Below are 23,371 nucleotides of genomic sequence, written 5' to 3'. Positions count from 1 at the left end.
AAACTTCTAAGGTAAGCGGCCTGCTTCGACTCACTGCTTCCTCTTTCTCGCTTGGCAAAAAGCCACAACTTAAATACTTGGCGTTCGCCAGACAAATTTTGCAATAAATACTTTAACGCTTATAATTCTGGCCGGAAGTAGAAAATAAGAAGTGATAGTAAAGATTTAAAATAAAATAAACGTTAGTAAAACTTAAGATCCTTACAATGTGACATCGGGAATTTAACAGGAATGAAAAGACTATATATACTCTTTTAAATAATATGTTTTTTTTTTATAGTCCTACCAAATCGAGTAACATAGTTATGTCCGTTTGTAGAATCTAGCAACACCTCTTTCAGAACTTTGTGACACAACACTTCCGCTGAGTGGAGAATTTATAGGTACACTGTTAAAAAAAAGGGGGCAGTTCTATGTTTCCCGTTCTAGTGGGCCGAATGACGAAATTTAACTTGCGTTTTTTATGTCTCGAAAGCGCGACTTAGGATATGTATTAGATTTATTTATAGCATTGATCTAATATAGGTATTTCGACACAAAATCGGACTTTTTCTGAAATGACATGCCAATTTTTTTCCATATTTCAATTCTACGGCTCAAATTACGCCAAACTGTCAAGCTTTGTAAAAATCCCACGAGTAGCTTTCAAAAAAGTAGCCCTCAAAATTGTAACTGCTCAATGTTAATTGAGTTTGGTATATATTTATAAATATCTCTATTTTATCAAATTTATTTGGTTCTTCCTTTCACATTTCGAAATTTAGGTTCATTCTAAATAATATTTGCCAATTTTTTATGATTTATTTCTAAAATTTGTACTTTTCAATAATTTTTATAAATTTTTCGGAAGAAATTTTGAATTATAAACTATAAAAGTTTTGCCATCATCTTATAGTATTTCTAAGCATACCAGCACAAATTTAGAATTTTTATTCAAAATTTCCGAAGAGATACATGAATTTATATATTGGCGCTTTTTAAAATTTGGTATATTTGTTGAAAGCGATAATAATATCAAATGTGGTCTAGACACTTTGTTAAAATTATTTGAAAGTAGGAAGGATGTGACTCTTTTTTCCGCTCATCCACAATGTAAAAAAGTAGGAACGATGCGAGGTTTTTTCCGCTCTTGCACAATGGAAGGGAAAGGCAAACAGGTTGCCATATATTAAGTAGTTCGCCAAGTGAATTATTCTTGGTACAAACTGAAAAAAATTCGCCAAGTTAATTTTTTTAATTCTTCTAACATTCGCTTAATAATTTGAATACTTTTTTCAACCATTCCATTTGACTGAGGGTAATTTAGACTTGGCGCTGCAATGCAGAACTCCTAAGTGGGTGAAGTTGTGCTCCAAAGTTTGGTTCTGGTACCACAATACAGAACAAACAATAACGCTCTGTGTATGCAGCCATGTACGAAGAGTACATGTACAGTACACTCGCAGTACGAGGAATATAGTACAGTTGTACGGGAAGGCATTAAAAAATATTTTTAATGCGTGTGTATTTGATTTTTTTTGTTTAGCAAATAATTGGGACAAACGACAAACTGGCTGGGACACTGGCACCATGCTTTCAAATTGCGACATCCGTGGTCAAACATGGACGTGTGGAAAGCCCATTTAAAATGATAAATATATACTAATTATAAAAAATGATTTTAAAACAAACATGTTTATATTTAATTAATTACTAACTCTAAGAAATGCATATAACATTTAATTGAAAATTTTTATCGTAGTCGCACTGCAGCAGGCACACGTAAAACTGGCGGCGGGCATAATGATGCATAGGATCACAGACCCCTGGTCTAAACATGCGTTCAAAATGAAGATAAATAAGGCAACTGCCAATAGCGATGAAAAGAACAAAGCTTTCGTAATTAAACATATCTTCTAGATTTACTAAAATACTATTGAAAGTACCCGATGCCAGTTAAGTTAGATTGAGAGTAATGTATCTAACAGCAGAGAGAACAATAACGCTGTAATCCTTCTAACGATGCAAAAAAAAGTACGATTCACAGTCATATATTTTTCGGCTCACCAGCGGCCGAGCGGTAAAGTCACTGAACACTGGTAGTTCAGTCCGAGGTTCGAATGCCGCGAACGGGCTGGCTGCATGGGTGTTTTCGTGGTTTTCTCCATGTGTAACGTGTATGCGAGCCAGTTTCTCTTAGAAAGTGCTCCACGAAGGCCTCCCTCCCCTTAGGCAGATAGCCCTCGAGGCTTTGCCGTAATTAAATAACCTAACATATATTTTTCAGTCTGATTCGATATGGAACCCACACAACCCACCCTATTTTTAATATACGGCAATGTTTGCAAAAGTTAACGTTCCATCATTCTGCAATCACTTCAGCTAAGAAATAGCAACTTCGTGGTTTTCTTTGGTCTAGGGATAGGAGACAGCAGAAAAAGAGAAAAAATTCGCACGTATTTTATTTCTATTTGACAGCGAAATGACCCATGGCGAATCAGCTGCCGACGTATTGTCCTGTCGGCAAAAGAACGGTGGCAAATGGCGGCGGCTGAAAAGCTTAGACCCTTTTCAGCATACTGACCAAAGAAGAAATTGAGTGTTATTCCTGTACTAAACTATGATTACTGTTCATAAAAAGGCCGAAGGCCGTGTTAAAGCATATTACTTAATTTCTCTGTCACTTTGTGTATATAATCTATGTGTCTCATTTTTTCTGCCCTCATTTATTTGTTACACCAACCATGTTCTTCTGTTTTTGTATTTTCCACTTTTTAACTGCCTTTGTAATAATTTAATTTAGCGTTACTGATTAATTGTTTGATTAGGTTTGTACAATCACTGGCCTTTCTTTATAACCTGCTGACACTGATAATTCGCACCTTACCTATTATGCGCTACCTCGTATTTTTCATTTCCCTGATTTGGACATTCCACAGTTGGTGTTAAAGCGAAATTTCGTTTGTGTTCTCATACATCACTAATGAACTATGACGTTTGAGCTTTCACTGGATTACCTCGATATTCTGTAATTGCTTCCTCCATGAGTTTGGACTTCTCCAATCACTAAGTGAATTATGAACTCATACGTGTTCGAAAATCTTTAAGCTTACTTACATTGGGATAGAGAAAGTCATCACGGATACCCAAGAAAGCGTCTGCATCGCACCTGAACCGAAGATGAAATTGAAGCAGAGTTTGTTGCTGTTGTAGACTAAGCAGATAAGGCGTTAGAATCGAAATTACAGAGAAAAGTATTCTTAAGAATCTTCAGAATATAAGTATTTCAGATTTGATTTTGAATGAATATGTCAACAAAAATTTATGTAAACGTACATTTAGAGTTTCAAAGCTTGAATTCCAAAATTTGAAAGAGAAATTTAAGAATGCCTGTTTTTGTAGTCAGTTTGAAAAAAACTGACCAAGAGTCTGATAAATTTTGATATTTGTTACAAGCCACTGTTGAAAGTTCGAGTGCAAAGGGGATTTTAAAATGTTTCCCTCCAACAGCTGCTAATTTTCTTAAAGCCATAGAATATTTGAAGACTCGTTAGTGTCGAAATGGCTTGCAGGTTAATGTTTATGTGGGAGTATTGTTAAAACTGGTAATTAAGCAAATTCCAATCATTCTTCTAACTTATGTGCCTTATATGATAATTTAGAAGAGCAAATTTGGATTCTAGAAAAGCTTGGTATTGCTACTATTTGCACTTCGTTATCCTTTAGATGAGTATTGCTTACTAGATTTCTTAAGAGCTATTAAAGAAGTGTTCTTGTAGCTTATATACATTATATGATAATTTAGAAGAACAAATTTGGGCTTTGGAAACGTTTGGTGTTACTACAGATAAAAGTGCTGTACTTCTTTATCCTTTAGTTGAATCTGGCGAACCAGAAGATTTTTAAGAGCCTATCAAAGAGGTGCAAATGTTGACCGTTGTCCAGACCCAAAATGTAGTAAACAGGAAAGTTTATTAATTTTTTTAAATCAGAAGAAAGCATAAATTTAGCTATAGCTGTTTTGGTTGGTAGGCCGAAATTTGTTATCACGAACGTCTTTCAAAGGCAAGAAGACTGTTGAGTGCTGATTTTCCCTGCTAAGAAATGCGTGTTTTTCAGTGAAAAACATAATTTGTTTAGTTGATTTAAAGCTCAAAAAATGCTATAAGCAGAAAGGCAAAAGCTTCAAAAGAAAAGGATACTTCTTTCGCTCTTTAAAGGCTAATAACTCTGCTAATGAATGCAGGAATTCCTTTAAATGCGCAATTTGCCATAAGAATCACAGCATAATTCTGTATTTGGTCTACCTAAAAATTAAACAAATGTTTAGAAGCTTATTTTAAACATCAGTGAAAAAGGAACTAGCTAGGAAGAAAAATCGATGAATCTTGCCAGTGTCATTAACTCACAGCAAATTCTTTTGCAAACCCTGAAAGTGAAATTAGTTGGAAATAATTATACATTTTGTGTTCTAGCTTTACATGACACAGCACTGCAAAAATCATATTTAAGAAAGGATTTAACTTCTACTCTAGGCGTCATACTTTCTAGGCAACGGATTTTGAGCCATGAAAAATGAACGCCAGAAAATTTACATAATAGCTACAAAACTAAGTGAAAAAGCTAGAGGGTGATTTTGAGATTTAGTTTGTACTTTTAATACCTATGAACAAAATACAACTTGTAATGTTGTATCTTCTGTCTTAACCTCCCCATGAGTTAAAGAGCGTCAGTTCTTGAATTACATTTTACGACACTGAAGATTTATGACGACCTACTTATCTTTTAACTGGTGCAGATGTGGCTGGTCGCGCCGGAAGAAAACGAGTCCAGTGATACCTCGGTATACATGTGCTTTGAAATATGTCCAACTTGATATACGTCCTGTCTTGTCGCGAAAACTTTGTTAATTTTAATTTTTTTTTTAGATCAATGACTGTAAGCGGTGTTTTTCAATTAATCCAAGCAGGCCATATGTTTACCTGTATTCGTTTTGTGACGCTATTCATTCAGCCTTTGCACCAGCTGTTTTTGTTCGTATGGAAACTTCTGAGAATGTCGAAATTCATTTACTAGCGGCCAAAGAGAGAGTGCTTTTAGTAAAACCCAAGGCTATCCCTCGAATGAAATTGATTATTACTATCGTGGGAGCTCGATTGTGCATAGTTGTAAAAAAAGGCTTCAATGGAAAGGTCTTGATAATCACTGAACCGATTCCACGGCTGATTTAGGGTAAATTTAGCGTAAGGAAACTTTGACGGTATTTGTGAACAACGAAGGGAATGAAATAAGTAGTTTAATGGATCCTAATAACGAACTCGACTGATTTGCCTTCGCGGGGTTATCCACTAGAGAACTGCTTTCAAGTAAATAGTGAAGATGGACCCAGTTGGTTATAAGAATTCGTAATTAAGTGGCCTATCAGAAAACATATTTCTGATGAATATTCTTCATATGAGGAAAAGAGGAAAATGAATCTTCTGAGCACTTTTCTATTGCTCTATACTTTTAGCTGCAGAACTGATGAAGAGCAAAATAATAAATGTAGACACTATGGATAAAATTGATATCATCATTATTTTTGAAACTAACGACAAAGTATACAGTTGATTCTTGGATAGTGTCTAAATGTAAGATCTTCACGAAATATTGGAGAGTTATTTTGCGAAGAATTCAAGGTTAGAGAAAGAAGATCATGTTTTTAATACAAAAGAAGAGAAAATTTAATCTTGGACAACAACCAAGGATGAACAACAAATTATTAGACTGAAACAAGGATTACATTTCAGAAGGGTACAAAGGATTATAAAAATCCAGTTATTTTACCAGGTGGACATCAGGCCGTCAAAAGGTTGGTTATGTCAGAATACCAGAAGAACTTTCATGCTGGTTCACGGATGTTGTTGGGTATCCTAAGGTAACATTATTGGATTTCAAATGCGAAATTCTTAAGAAGTCCAATATCCAAATGTGTTATTTTTTAATATCACCGATTTCTGCATTACCAGAAAGTCAAGTAAGGCATGCATCATTTTTGAAGTTATCTGATTTAACGTTATGGTGAATAGACTGAGGTCTCTTCACAACACTTTCTATCGTAGGGTCATAGTTAGCAATTTCACGTAATGTACTAATCTGGAAATTTTCCATCTTCTCAAAAAAAAAAATATCTGCTACCATAAGGATTCGCTCGGAGATAGGACTGGATTTTAAATCAGCGTGTATGATCGAGATCCTGACGAAACACGGCACGTTGGTCATGCATCTCAGAATTTTGTTTTGTAAAAGGTCTAATTTCTTCCTTTCAGTTTTGTTCTCAATCGCCCACGCCGGGGCTGCATAAAGCATAACAAGTCTTATTAACATGAGATACAGCGTGCGTTTGATTTTAATGCTTAACTTTGATTTTCTTCCAATTAGTCCGTAAAGAGCCATGAACTCCATTCGCTTTGTTGACTTGCTCGTTTATGTGTTCTTTGAAAGTCAATCTTTCATCATCTAGAATGATCCCTAAATATTTTGCTGAAGATCCTACTGGGATAATTTCGTCACCTAGTTTGATGTCGTTATTTGTGATCACATTCCTTCGATAACGGCGAAACTGTACAATTTTGCATTTCGCTGTGTTGATTTTAATTTTCCAGAGCTGACACCAAGCGGCGACAACATTGACGTGGATCTGCAGGTTATTTAGTGCAATTTTCGGGTGCCGAGATCTTGCAAGAATCACAGTGCCGTCAGCATTACGAGTATTTTAATAGCTTCGAATTGAGTGGATTTGGCAGGTCGTTAATGAAAATATTGAATAATTTCGGGGCGATAACTGAACTTTGCAGGACCCCACTGGCAATAATTTTCCTGCTGGAGAGAACTGCTTCACGAACTTGAAAAGTCCTTCTTTTTAAGTAAGACATCATGAGTTTGATAAGTCTGACTGGGAACATGAAATTATTCAGTTTGTAAATTAGGCGCTCGTATCAAACTTTGTCGAAGGCTTTCTCTAGATCAACGAAGAAAGCCGCAACTCCTGTTTTATGGAAGAAAGCCTCCGCAATGTATTCAACAAGGTTGAGCACCCGATGGGTGATACTATGATATTTTCTGAAGCCAAACTGGGCAGAGTCAATTAAATCCAGTCTTTCTAGATGATTAGTGATTTTTGTATTCAACGCTCTTTCAAATATTTTCCCGATGGGCGGTAGCAGGCTTATTTGCCGATAACTGTCTGCATCAGATGGATTATTCCCGCCGTCATAACCGTTGGCTTTCTTGACATTAAGATGTTTTATTATATCTTGCACTTCTCTTGGAGAAATGAAATCGATGAAGCCTTGATTTTCCCTTATTTTTGAGCATATTGACTGTGTTCTTTACTTCTTCTTCATGCTCTGAGTCGATAGTGGGGTTTAGCCTAAACGTATCTTCAAGCTTATTGGCGAACACGTTGGCAATCTCCTCCTCCAAGTAGTGGGTAACTCCCCTATGATATGATTGATTGGCGCAATATGATAGATCCTTTCTTTTTTCATGGCGTTCGCAATTTTCCAAATCGAAAACTAGTGTCATCATTAATATTCTCAAGCAGATTATCCGAAGTATTACAGCGATGCTCGTTAAGGTCTTCTTTAATTTTCCTATTTAAATAGTTGGCAAGTCTTTTAAGGGAGGGGTCTTGGGTAGCACTAAGTCTTTTCCGGATTCTATTGCTCTCTTTAATTTTACTGAGGATTTCATCTGGCAGTTTACTCTTATTGGAGTGGCGGTAAGCGTAGCAAGAATTTTTGATTGCGTGCTGTATCTTAGTGGTAAGAGAGTATGTGGTACTTTCGATATCTCCGCAGTCTCTAAGGGGTGGATTGCTGTCAGTAAAACTGGTCCAGTTAACCTTGATATTTTTTGGAGGGTTGGGGTAGAATCCATACGATTGGATAATGAGACGACTGGGATCAAACACGACTGGATAGTGATCCGACGAGAGTTCTTTCCTGACTTCTAAGTACGGCGTCTAAGTGATGTTCTTAAACAGAGCAATGTTGAGAATGTCACCGTTAGACTTGTGGTACGTATAAATGCTTGGGGCAACTATCTTAATATTATTGCTGTAGACATAATTTCTGAGAAGCCTACCATTCCTATTATTTCTTCTAGCTCCTCAGGAGCGATCTTTATCATTGAAATCCCCGGCCACAATAGTGGGGAAATTAGTAGACATGACAATATTTATGTTGAGTGTTGATATCATGGAGCGGTTATAAGCAGAAATAATTAAATAATTTTCGTTTGTCAAACTTCTGGCGAGGATAGCAGTATACTCGAGACGAGTAGTCCTAGGCAGCTTAATGGTGCTGAACTTAATGCAGTGTTTTATAGCGAAAGCGGTACCTCCGCCTCTGCATCTATGTCTATCTGCACGGTTGATGTTGTAACCCGGAATATTAAATTTGTCGCTCGGCCGCATGTGCGTCTCATTCAGTAGCATTATGTCTATATTATGAGTTGACAAAAAATTCATTAACTCAAGCTTATGATTGCGGATGCTGTTTGCATAGATAAAGGAGATCCTGAGGTACAAATGCTTTGCGTCTATCAAATCTCTCGAGTTCCTTTGGGCGTTAAAACTCATAATCGAGGGTTGAAATATACTCGAAGGCTTCCATGTCGACTTCTAACTTTCCCATTAGGGATTTATTTTTAAATTTCATAAAAAGATCCTTCACTTTAGGTAGCTGAGTTTTAATCCAAACAAAGATATTCATCTCAGACTTTTCTCCGTTCGTCCAACTAGGGTTAGTTTTAGCGTTTCTGCTACTTTCAGCGCCCGGTAGAGCGGGAAAGTCATTCTATCCAAATTAAATTTTTCTTTTTGCGAGTTTGCTTTTGGTGCAAGTTCACTAGTTTTAAGTTTGGGGTATTTTTCACAACCTTTAAACGAAGAAACGTGACTTCCATCGCAGAGGGCACAGCGCGCCGGTAATTTTTCCTTTGGAGGTTTGTAGGTAAAGGTTTCGTACCAATCAGCACATTTCATATATCGAGCTTTATACTGACAAAGCTCCCTTGTGTTGGCACTTGTGACATTGTACCGGCCCCAGTTTCTTCTTATAATGCTTCATTGCAACGTCTAGCCTTCGTAACTTTTCAATATCCCAGATATTCTTTCCTGATTCATTCCGTATAGTTTCTACTAAAAACAAGAGTATTTTGAGTTGGAGCATAAGGCGCCAAAGGGAAGCCAAGCTTGAAGAAGAAGAACAACAAGGTAATTTTACAACTTGCCCGCTTCTATAGCTCGTTAGCTGACGCACTTTCGAAACAGGAATTTGCAAATCCGTGAGTTCTTTCTCTATAGCTTCAACTTTCGTAGTTCTCGGTAGGTTTTTTTATTACAACCTTAAGGGATCTCTCGGAGTTTAGCTTAAGCTTATGGAAGGGAACACTCTTGCTCTGAAACATAGCTAAAATAGCTCCTTCTTTTTAGATTTAGAATTAGTTCTCTTTATTTTAGGGTTTTTTTGTGTATTTGCATCAATTTTAAATTCACCTATTTGATCAGCAATTTGCTTGACTCTCTCAGTGACTGGTCTTGCTTTCTTCCGAAATCAAATCCTGTATCTCACTAAACCTGTCTGTCGTTAAAGCTCGAATAGCTTCCTCACTTAGATACTTTCGTACCTCATGTTCGTAATTTACCGACATGGCCGTCTCCTAACCTAATCTACTGCTATATGGCTGATCTGGCTCAGTAATGCATACTCAAGAAAACAAAAAGATCTTACCCAGGTGCTCCAATCCGCCAAACTTCGCAAAATCCTTATCGGAATAACGATATGCGCGATAACCCCAGGAGTCCAAAATCCGACCTCGTCTCTCGGAGTTCAGCGGTCGAATCTATGGGTGTTCTTCACCCTGAAATCATCCCGTTTTAACCACGCAAGGTTACCACCGACGCCAATACACGCTCAAATTTGTGACAAAACCCAGATGTTAAAACCACCGCCTTACGCTATGTAAATTTTCTCCTTTTTTCAAGTGTTGAACTAAAAACGAACCTAAATCTCGCCAAGCCTGGAGCAGCTGCAAGGCCAAGATAACAAACCTAAATTCTCCCCGCCGAAAATCACCTACAGTGTAGGCGAAGAACGAAAAATTCTGTTAAAAAACTGAGCTTTATAGCGACTTCATTCCCACTAATTTTTTTGACAATGACACAATAATGTTCCTTAAATAAATTGCTATAACTTAAAAGCTATTAAAGGTAGAATCTTGCAAGTGATCTTAACTTAAGGAGCTAATTTTTCTGCCTCTAGTGACATTAATTAATGAAGGTTAAACTTAAGTACTATAAAATCAAGTTTATTACTTAGAAATTCACCCAATTGCATTGTGTGTTTTAGCGCATTTACAAGTATCGAGTGAAAAGAATTTGCAAAATCTTTCGAACCAAACTCCAATTAAAATGAAACCAAATCAGTACAAATATTAATTAAAATACACGTTGCATAGCATAAATTTAGAATATTAATGAATTAAATTTATAATAAGCTGTAATTAAAATAATTAAGTGAATTTGCTACACAACATCCCTCATGTTCCGGACTTTCCAGTGCCAATTCTACCAGAAAATTTACCTAAAATAGACGGTTTCGCCAAGTAATTCAAATGAAGATAACATCGAGGAGAACGAATCTGTTGAATCAGAGCTTTTTTCACAATCTGAACTAAACGAGATTTGGTTCGAGACTTGCATCTGACCAAAGAAATTTCAGAATTCCTTGGCTTGAAGCTTAAAGAGAACTCATTTTACTGGTTTAGTCAGACAGAATTTTCTTCCATATTTTTCAGAAGATGGAAATTTTGTCTTCTCTATTGATGTACGTGGACTCTTGAATCAATTTCACATTCTGCATAAAAACACAGAGATTGGAGATACATATCAATACCCGCTGGACATTATGCCCATTCAAAAGAGCATTACGAAGATTTGGAATTCACTCTCGGTAAAATTAAATATGACGATCATAAGTGGATTACTTGCGGCGATTCTAAAATGATATCACCAATGCTTCAAGAACAGCAAGGAGGGTGCACAAGTTCCTTATTTTTGTGTGTGAATAGGATAGCAGATATACAGAAAAAACACTGGATTAAGATTGTTCTAAAGGGGCTTCATTAGAATCTAGAACTAAAAGTGTCCTCTAAAAGCCTTACAGATTCGAATAAATTCCTTGCACCAAAGCCTTATCAAAAGGTCAGTGTTTTAAATACATATGATAATTTTCAACCTTATCAAAAGCCAAACTAAAAGAAGCTGCCTTTACAGGACCTGGCATTAGAAAACTTCTGAAAGACCATAATTTTGAGAAAAAATTGAAAGTTAAGCGAAAAAAAGCCTAAAGAGCTTTTAGGTAACCAATTGATTACCTAGAGTTTTACTGCATCTTTAAAGACGCAGTAAGAAAGCAAAAGTAAAAAAGTAAGTATTTCTGAGCAATAAGAAAGATCCTAACTTTAAATCAATCGTTAAACATACTACAGGAATACTGTTTCCTGGAAATAGAAACATGGACACGAAAAAAAACTTTGAGAAAAAGCAAAAAATATGTTTAGTAGGCTTGAAATATATTTGCTATTCATAAAAGAGATGTTCCATTTAAGATCCAAATACATTTTCAAACAGGAATGATATTTTAGAATATATTTAATTAGCCCAGGATAAGCTGGTAGTCCAATAGTTTATTTTGATGAGTAAGTGAATATTTGTACCCGAGATTCTGTTGATACTTAAAAAATCTTTCTTTAAAATTAGATTGACTATTTATTTAAATTAACAACCTACACCATTAAGAATTTTAGGTAAACAATATTATATACGACTTTTATTATTTGATTTGGAGACATTATTGATACTATTTTCATGAAGTCTTTGGAAATCTGGTTTGCAAGTATCAATTTTAAAACATAATGTAATGTGCATTTGTTAAACGCTAGTACGGCATTATTGACCCCTCCACCACAGAAACTAGTTATTTAATTCTTCATATCAAACAGACCCTTTTTTGAAATGTTGATTCTGAGATAAAATTTTTAGAGTTACTTTCAACTGCAAAACGAGTCACAAAAATCATTGAAAAATTGTTTCTGCAAATTTTAGTCACAAAAATTTTGGAAATTGCTCTACAAACGACCTGCTATTGCTCTTCCCAACACCTTTTCTTTGTAATTAACTTATGTCATGATTTCTGAATGTGGAAATTTTTAAAAAATTATTCTATTAACCGAAGAAATTTTCTGGATAATATTTATGAACCTTAAGACATAAAAATGATTAAGGGATCAAGTGCATAGACATGGAAGATTTGTTTCTCCAAGTCAGACATTATGAATTTCATTTGATGAAGTTCTAGTCTACAACAAGGAATATTCTATTTGAGGGACACTGCATGTTCCTTGAAATATACAATTCTGTTAAATCAATAGCAATTCTAGTCCAGATTTTGCCTAAACTACATATTCTTTTTTGACAAGTTGTTTGTAAATACTATGAAAATACAATTACTCTTTCTTATAGAAATTATTTTATTGTTCTACTGGAGGTTTGTGACTGAGCATATAAGTAACGGTGTCTCATATGCTCAGTCACAAACCTCCTTCACAAACCATACCTTAATTTCCACAGAATACTCACATGTTCTAAGATCTCAATGAATAAAGCAAATGCTTGAAAACAAAATTACGTCAGCTACTGGGGAAGCTACTGGACAATTTCTGGAGGGTATTTTGTACTGAAGAATTCATATTTACATTATCACACATTTTTTGGATTTCAGAAAAAAATAGTGCACTTATTAAATTTAAGTTCCACCCCCCAAAAAAAATCAGGTTTAGAGCATGATTTTTATTTATAATGAGCATATAGCAATGAGGAATGTATGCTATTAATACAACAGGATATGAACAAAAACACACATCCCTACTGTATTTCATAGAATTTAGTGTTTTATACACCAACTTAATTTAAAAAGAAATTGCATAAATCTAAATTCACATTAATATATTTTATTGTCACTGATTTGATATCTACTTACACCACAATAAACTACACATGTACGCACCTCTCGTACCATACATTTATTTTACAAAATCAAATGAATTATGGACTTAATATATATGATGAAATGCAACACAATGCTCAGAATTAAATTATTCTCAGAAATTATATTTCAATATATTAAATATACTGCATAAAAATCTACAATTTATTTTTAACATACAACCAATGATTTCAGATCTGTAAAACTCTACACATCACAGTATTGCACTAAATCAACAGTCATAAAGTTATACAACAGAAATCAAAGTTTTTATTTATTTAAAATGAATATGATATACAAAGCAGCAAGATCCATAACATGACTTTATGTCAATATCCAGGAAACCAGTTTGCTGCATTTCCAGTTGAAATAATTTAAATATGTAAAGCATTAAGTATCACTTACTATTTAAATTTTATATATACTTCTACTGTAAATGCTGAAATTTCAAGTCATTATGATTTCAACATATTAAATCTACATATTACTGTGCAAATAACTGTGTACATATTTCTCCCCCCCTAGAAAATTAATAATTTTGAAGTAAAAGTTGAAAAGATAGTAAATGCACTAATTTAAAAGTATCAAATAATTTTCTGTTTCTTCATGCAATAACTACTTATTTTAGAAGAATAAATTTCTAGGTTACCTAACATTTGATTTTATACACAGGTTTATTATTTCTATCATTCTACTATGTGAATTTCTATGGAAATTTTAGGGATACAATTCATATCACTCTCATAGGAGCAAAAATTTTCTTTGTTTCTATTACTTTCCTAACTGTGGTTACTACTTCTAATTCTTTCTATGATTTTTCATTTATTTTGTTTGTAAAATTGTTTCTGAAAATAGTGATTTGCATTAACTCACCATTGTAATTGTTATTTTTAAAATAACATTCCAGAATATCTCAGATACAGTACAATATCTTTTTTAAAGATTAATAATATATTTAGCATGAATGGAAATTCAATTACGATACGTAATAATAATAACAGCAGTAGTTACTATTCTTAATTTGCAATTAAAATATATCTACAAAAATTAAATTATGGAAGTTGCTGCTTAGCACAAAAATTTAATGTCTGCAAAGCAGTAAGCATAAAATATAACTTAAATACCTGAAGATCTAAGAAATAACATTTTACGATCTCATTCATTAACAGAATTTCAGGTATCCACATTTACCACACTTTCAACTACAAGTTATAAAACACACTTTAAAAATACACAAATAAAGATACTCACTGTGGATGTAAAGCATCAAAATGTGGAGGGCAAAGGACAAAAAAATAATGTCCATTTCATTTTTAGCACCCACATCAGAACATAATTTATACTACAGCACTTCGTTCTTACTGCAAATTATGAAATCTGCATTTCAATTTTAATTCACACAGCCTTTCTCTCCGTTTACATGTATCAGCATATATATTTAATGATTATGCATAGATTTCTAAAGTTGATACATAGTACAATTTATTATGACGCAGTGTGAATTATGTACCACTGTCCTTCAATACAAGCTCATTCACAAAGAGATTTATGATACAACTACCAAAAGTTTTTAAGATAAGTCAAGAGAATAAATACATTTAACTAGTCTAAAAACTAGTAATATTTATTCTCAAGCATCTGTTTAAATATCAGCCTATACATTTGAATTTAAAAATTAAAATACCAAATAAAATGTTGAAAATACTTACTGAAAAATTATTTTTATTTAAAAAACAGCCATATTTAAAATACCTTGTATTTACATACAATTTAAATTTTGTACACAAAAACATTTATGTATTACAGAAACATATTACTTGCAGGGATAATTTACGCATGAACTATACATGGAATTTGAAGCCAATATGAAGCAATTCATTGCACTTAATAGTTTTGTAACATGTAAATCTCTCTCTTACAAAGACTTTAAGCCCAAAATTCGTGAGTAAGACTTGCTGCTGTTACTACAACAAATTGCATGTAAAAAGAAAAGCAACTTTCATAAGGTAGGAGAAAAGCTATACTTATATGAATTAAAATGAACTGCCACATACAATGTTTGATGAAGGCTAAATATTACTTTCTATTGAATGCATTTTAGACATTTTCCCACAAAACTTAACTGTGGTAATACAGAATTATGTATTAAGTTACATTGTGAATGAGCAAGTATAAATATTTTCAGAATATATCGTCAACATACACAGCACAGCTTTATTTGCTAAGAACACAGGCAATCTATTACTTTTCCCTACTGGTCATATATGTGGTTTCTGGAGTACAAATTAGTGTCATATATGTTAAACAATATTTAAGATCAAAGCAGGATTTGAATTCTTAATACTAAAAATATTTTAAATACTTGAATAACAGTATATTGCATTTTCTTTTGATTGCAAAAATGCTAAAAATTTATCAAGTGTATCATACTATAAAATCGTAACTTAAACAATACTTTTTAATAGCGATTTTAGTTAACAAAATCGCAAACTATTCACACAACAGCAAATTCTCATTAAATTACACAAAAACAATACATAATTATGAGGTAAATGAAACTCCTTTCTCTTAATATGCAAAGTATGAACACAGGGTGATTTCTCTCAACTAAGGAAACAATACTTTTTATCAGAAAATAATTTTTTGAAATATGAAACATCAAATAGTGATAAAACAATATTTCATGTCTTAAAACAATTTTATTTTAAAAATATTTTTCCTTGCTTTATTTAAAAATAAATTAACAAAGTTACACGTAAAAAAAGGTTACAACTACATTTAAAAGAGTTTACATAAAATGTTTAAAATACATAGTCCATAAAAAAGTTTATTTTAAATCAATATATGTTTTGTATTATAATTTATGACAATTTTTCAATATACATTGATATTAATGAAAATGTTTATTAACTGAGCTTGAATATGCAGTATAAAAAAAAATTCAGTTTTACTATAAACCTGCTTTGTCTAGAATAGAAAATTTCATTTGACTTCTTAAATCAAAGATAATATATATGCGGCCAAACTTGCTCCAAAAGTAAATGTTTTCCTATGCTGCAAACAGGTAAAATTTACACAAAATCCATGTAAATTACTATCTGACATTAATTGTTTACTTAATGTACTAAATGTGGTACCGATTCCAGTCCATATAATTAACATTTGATATCTTACAATTTTCCTAACAATATTTGGAAAAAATTGTGTTCCTTTATATTCTGATTACATAGGAAACCTTAGTTCTTCTAGTCTTCAGATTAAACTAAGGTAACTAAACAAATATGTAGTTTCACAAAACTTCATAATTTTTCTTCTAAACTTGTTAATTTAGCATATAATTTAATAGTAATTCAATACAAAATTTCAATAAACATTTTTTATCTGATTTCAATTCTTTCGGAAGATACACGAAAATTTACACAATAATTCAGTTTATGCTACATACTTATTCTTGATGACTCTCTGTTCAATTACAGCAAAAGATAAAGGAGCACAAAGCAATTTTTAGTAGCATATTTAAGTACTGTATTAGAATACTGAAACTTGAAATCACTAGACAGAAATAGATTTGTAATATGTAACTCTCTCTTACAAGGGCATAATTAAGTTTTGATGCAGTATATATTTATGGTAAAATATTTTGCTATAAAAATATATATAATTGTAGAATTAGAAAATTAAGCAACATTTTAATACCAGAAAACTTTTCTTCATAATGAAGATCAATCCAGAGAGATTTATAAGTAAAAACTTATGCAAAAGAAAGTATTTTTTAATATTTACTTTCTTCTGGTTAGTGGCAATACTTAAAGACAGTTTTATGCATGAAAACTTTTCAATATGAAATTATTTTCAGACTGAATTTTCAATATTCAATCTCCTGTAATTTAAATTCACATTAAGAAATAACACTTCAGACAGGAACACATCAGTTTGGCCAAGCTAGAATACCCCCCCCCCCGAAAAAAATCACATTAAATCTTAAGAATTAAATTTCAGATGACATAAAATGTAAAGCACCACATCTTAAAATGTAGTAAGATCGGAGGCACTTGCTTTGCATACCATGACATACACATCTAATGATATTTAAAAATAATCCTTTTATTTATAACTTGCATATTAAAACACCAAAACTTGACCTACAGCAGGCTTCCTTAAAAAAAAAAAAAAAAATTCTGGTACACTCTTAAGTACTACACAAATAAAGTTGCAGAAATAAAGTCCAAATGCATGGCCAATCTTGGTGCACTTTATGAAAGTAAATTATATCATCCTATTTACAAAAAGAAAGAGAGATAAAATTCAAAGTTTTACAAACATCAAAAAATTAATAAAAGCATAAAACAGCTGCATAAATTATGATAAAGGGAAAAGAAATCAAATAACAGTATAATACAATCGTTGAATGAAAATCATTCAAAGTACAAATGAAATAGAAACAACACTGACAGACCACTGTAAAAACAGTGAAAAGAGCATATAGACATATATACAGATATACTACATGTTAACTCAGTGTTTCCAAGATAAAATATAAAGTTTTTATAAGTTCAATATAAATTGCAGAAAAAAGTATATTAGTAACATGTAATGCTAATATACAAAACTTTACATAAATAAAATAACTGCAACAACAGTAATACTTTTATTTCCTGATTTAAATAAAAAGATAACTTGCATGTTGAAAAACAAGTTTTAATTTTCCTTCATTTGATATGCAGTTTCATCACAAACTAATATAAAACATTAATCAGGCAAAACTATTATTTCACTTTCCTCAAACTTACTTTCATATTTAAAAATTAAAATACATTATAATGTTTCTTTTGGGGGGTACTTTGATTACCCGCACCATCACAACAACTCGTCAATTCATTATCGATTTTCTGAATTAGGAAAAAACATTTATTTGTCTATCATTTCTTCTCACAGGTATTGCTCTGTTCATAAATAACAAAAGAACAAAGCATTTTATAAGAAACAAGAAATTTTCTGAGAAAAAATTAAAACCTATGGCTGGATATTTACATTTTTACAGCCAAAAGATATTTAGTGGTGATAATTAACTACAAAAGATAAATCCATGCATACTCAAATATGTGTTAAAAAGTGCATGCAGGGTTAGATATAGTCACGTGAACACTTAAAAAAAAATGCCAAAAACATGTGAATTCTCCCTAGAGTTGAAATGGGGATATGGATAATCAGAAAGCACTTTTTTCCCCCCTGCATATATTTAAAATCCTACTTTTTAATTAATGCTCAAGAAAAACATTTTGCAAACAAAAAAAAATTTTCAAAAGATTTGTGGAAACACTGTGCTAACATGAAAATGTACAGAATAATATTACATGATTAATTAAGTTCACATGATTTAAAAGACTGTCACAGCACTGCTTTATTTTTCAATCAAGATACAGTTATTCACAAAGGAGCTTAGTAGTTACATTAGAATTTAAAAAAAAAAAAAAGCAAAATATAAGGAAAACTGATGTATTTCTTATTAAAGCATATGCACCAAATTGGACACTGCCTTTCATACTCAGATATCTTTATGTTTACATATTTTACACAAAATTATACATTTTGAAGAAGAAAAAATTAATTGCTTGCAAATTTTGCAATATTTAACATAATTAAAACCAGAGAAACATCTGCACATCACAATCAATATATCATTTCTTAGTAAATATTTATATTTATATATATATTTATACAAACAGTGAGCATTAAAATTCATTTGTGCATACATGTTCCACTCTGGGCTAGGGAACGGCAACATTCGAAAACAGCCATAAAACCACTTCCAATGTAATGAAATAAGCATGACATCATATTAACTTATGTCTCAGTACAGAAAAGAAATAATTTTAACCTCAGAGACAGGCCTTTTTTTTCCCCCACCGAGACATTTAATCACTCAAAAAGCATTCTCAAAGTTTATTTCACATACAAATTCAGTTTTTTTTGGCCTTCAAATAATTAATAATATTTCTCAAATAAAAATTATACAATAAGAATTTCTGACTGATTTTAAACAATATTCAAGTACAGAGGTAAAAGAACTTCAAGAATCAAAAGCATTATTTTCAACAAAGATATCATCAATTTCAAGTAAATGTTGTCTTGGTTAATATCTCGTCAATAACTAATATTTATGTGAAATTACAACAAAAAATATACACAATTCAAATTTAATTTTTATTGCTGTGATTGAAAACATGGGAAACGCATAGCTAAATATGCACAAAATAATATATAAAAAGGATCATCTAAAATGCAAACTTACTTTCTTGGTGCATTTTCCCTGAAATTCCCAAAAATCCTATGCAATCAATACATTTTTATTTTAAAATTCAGTCTATCATCATCACCCATTGAAAATTGAACTATATTTAAAATAAAATTACATCAATATCATCATGTTAAAACACAGATTTGTGATCTTAGAAGTTATATGGTCCTTCCCAAATAAACCTAGAAATTAGAAAGTCAACTTCAGATTATTTACAATGATGACATCTCTGCTGAACACAATTTCACATTTGACCTATGCTGCCTCACTGATTCTCATAAGAATTTATTTTGTTCCAGTACGTACACATACATAAAAAAATAGCAATATCACAAAGTACCTTCCTGAAATGGAAGTCAGATATTTCCAAGAGTATTTAAGAAATATTCTGAAACTTTTTGCCATAGTGGCAATGCTCTGAATCTGCATCGATCCTTGAAAATATATTGCTTATATAAATAATGGTCTGCAGAAAAATGGCTTGTCAACAAGCATCATAAAATAACAATCTACAGTACTGATATGAATTCAAAAATAAGTTCTAAATTTTGAAGGGGAGATATTATTTGAAAAACAAATCTATACACTAAAAATTTCAAAAATTCAAGCAATAATTCCACACCGAGGAGAGCAAAATACTTTGGTTTTTAATTCCTTAATACAACCACATTTTTATCACATTTACTCACCTCAACACTTTTACAGCCTGTCCCTGGGTGTGTACACCTGACAACAACATATCTTTTACTGACTAGCTTCATATAATAAAATGGCAAACTTAGGAAATTGGCAGATTGTCTCCGTGCATGCAGGATCAGGGCCACACAATAGCTTTCATCATTTGCTAATTATGTAAACAAAAGTTGAGCTAAGAAATGAAAAAACACAATCCACTCCATATTTACAAGGACAATTCAAAAAGTCTTGTAAAGGGTAAGTGTGTAATGTGAATATAAGTTTCTCACAGTGGTTCTTTGGCAACACATTTGTCAAACATCAATATTTTGCTCTTATGGTTCTTCTTCATCAGGATTATCTGAATCGAGAAATTCAACATGAGTAAATGGGAAATGGCCTACTTTGCCTCGAAGTTCACCTTCCCACTGTCCATTAATATTCATTTTTGTAACTGTGATGATATCACCAACCTAGAAATTTGAACATTAACATAAAATCATTCAAAACTGTCTAATACACAATATACTGATGCAATGTTCATTTAAGATAAATGAACTGTAAGAAATAATCTACAAGAATAACTCAACTTTACGAACTAATTCATTTTTAAGAGCATTTTGTATAGCTAAATTTCACAAAAGGAATATAATATAATCATTAATTTGAATTTCGTCTTTAAGATAGGATTGTCATGGCAATAGTGAATTACCAAATTATCATTTTGTATAGTAAATAAATTGGATAATTTTCAAATTTTTCGTCATTTAATTTTTATTTTTAAAAGATCCTGACATTTTGTAAGAAGGGGGTTTTGGAAACAAAATATAAACTAAGTTACGAATGCATGAAAATTAAAATTTCACCAAATTTTAATTTTCATGCATTCGTAACAAAAGATAAAATAATGCAGTATAACATTTAAAATGAAAGCAATGACTATATATCAGTCAGTATTTAGCAATTACTTACATTGAAAAAACAATAGCAATATATGGATGAACAAAGCTTTATAGCAGACAGAGTACATAAAAAATAGTGTTTTGAAAAAATATTAACATACTAATGTTATTTAAAACAAAATATTTCAGTCACTGCTGAGGCATAAAATATTGCTCTTTATTACTTTTCATGAAAATACAGAGAATTAACTTAATATGACAAATTTCTAGTAGTTCTGTATTAAAGAAAGAGATAAGGATTTTAAATCATTTAATTCCTATCAATAAAAACCAACTAAATTTGACAAATCTGAGAATTTGTAGAAAACATGTAATACCACCTACAAGACTCAACAAAAGGATCCTATACATAAGAAAATACCATCAGGTCATATAACACAATCACTAGATACTTTTTTTTAAAAGAGGCCACCATATAAGCCTTTGGTGATATTTAAAAGTTACATCTTATAAATTTAGCAATTAAATTTTCCTGTTCTGGTAACGAACTACAGTTACCCCTTCAACACAGATGTACCCACCAACATCACATAAAATATCACATATAAAGAGATATATTTTAACTGGTCTACATCTGTAATTCACTGTGAATATAAACCAAAATAGCATGTACCAAAAACTAAATTCATGAACAGTGTTGATCATAATGCAGAATACAAAAATTCAAATCATAAGCTGTAATATCAATATTATTATACTTAAACATTATAAGCAACTTATAAGTTTTTTTTAAAAAAAAACTTAACTCGTAAGATTTTCTTACACTACATAAATATGCATATTGACATCAAATGATCATTAATTTTTAGATAAAATTTATAGTAATAGTACTTTTTTCTATTATAAAAAAAAATTCGAAGTGAACTTTTACAAAACTAAATGAATAGTTAAAGTGCGATTCAGCACTTTTTTATGCATTATGAAAAATATAATAAATTGTCATACAACACATAAGCTTAAGGCAATTTTTGCAAGCTATTTTGATTTCCTGCAAATAATTATACTTTAAGGGGAAAAAGTATTATTCTTAGCAGGCAAGCATGCTATTAAATCTTCAACAGAAAGCATAAAAACATAAAACATAAAAATTTACACTTTTAATAGTGGGCCAGGCAGGTATAAACCACACACAAAGTGATCTTATGGACACGAATTATAGTAAACTATTAATCTGATAGCTGAAATTATCCTCTGTCAGTACTTCACACTTTCGTTACTGGTTAAAACCAACAAAGAAAACATATTGAAATTTATGCATCATACATACAGAAGAATAAATAAACAATAAAAATAAGGAAGTACTTTTTAAATAAATTTCAATGGAAATATAAAAACAAAAAGAATTTACTTTACTTCTAAAAATATAAATTCCTATTTATAAAAATTCAAAAATTACAGATTTTCACTTGATGATAAATGAAAAATCAACTTTTTTACTTAGACAACAGAACCCATCAATCACACTCACTGCAAACACATTTAAATCTTCAAGTATGTTTGCACTTTTTCAGTTTTGGTGATTGAAACTACATTGTTGTAAGTTATTTCTATTTACAGTCAAAAGTCTTTAATCCGGACTCGTCGGGACTTCGGTGATTCCGGAATATCAATTTTTCCGGATTATAGATCATCAGTTTAAATCTGGTAGGATGGCATGCAGAAATTATAAAATTGAAACTATGAAACCGTAATTTATGAAATAAAGAACAATTATGATCTAAAGGGTATCAAAATTTACAAAAAAAAAAAACTTAATATTTATTTGTTTACTTTATTAAACATTTCTTTCAGTGTAAGTTGCTTCCGTTTTATGTGATATTACTTTCTCTTTAATTCTATAAACAGACATAATTTCTTGTTCAGTTACAAAGTTCCGCTGTTCACGTCCTATAATTGCTGTGTCGAGAAAACCGACTAATTTGTCAATCAAAATTTTTTCGTTTTCAATAAAACTCTGTGTCACTTTCTTCACTATCGGAAGCGAATTATAATGACGAAGAATTTGATTTAAATCATATCAAAGATGGAGTACATCGAGATGAAATACTACATTTAGTAAGGAATTATAAGCCAAATAAAATAAAAACATCTGCCCTGAAGATAAGAATAGTGCTGACAGATCAAGTTCCAATTTATTTCATGCCGCGACATCCCCCTCCCCCACAGAGCAGCGTGAAATTGATAAACAGATTTCGGAATGGTTAGAGAAACAAAGGGTATGCCTTTATCCATTTTTTGCAGCAATTCCACTTTTTGTTTGACAGACATCGAAACATACTTTTGTTTTGTTGATCCTTTAGCAGCTCGAGCATCGGAAATTCTATTTGACATAATCTAAAATTCAAGCTTACTTTTATAAAATTGCT

General features: G+C 31.8%; 1 protein-coding gene across 1 annotated transcript in view; it reads right to left on the bottom strand.

Annotated features, from left to right (window-relative positions):
• Positions 1 to 13,019: 13,019 nt before the first annotated feature.
• Positions 13,020 to 23,371, bottom strand: part of Crk (Crk proto-oncogene, adaptor protein) — a 36,135-nt gene continuing 25,783 nt past the window's right edge. Inside the window, exon 8 of the mRNA XM_085823381.1 lies at positions 13,020 to 20,516. Coding sequence (XP_085679507.1) covers positions 20,379 to 20,516 — 138 coding nt within the window. The 3' untranslated portion in view covers positions 13,020 to 20,378. The remainder of the gene's footprint in view (positions 20,517 to 23,371) is intronic.

Source organism: Stegodyphus dumicola, chromosome 9 (genome assembly GCF_044657685.1).
Source record: "Stegodyphus dumicola isolate Sdum_Otavi_A_Nest chromosome 9, ASM4465768v1".
NCBI lineage: Eukaryota > Metazoa > Arthropoda > Arachnida > Araneae > Eresidae > Stegodyphus > Stegodyphus dumicola.
Note: the sequence above shows the minus strand (reverse complement) of the source record. Positions and strands in the feature narration are given on the sequence as shown.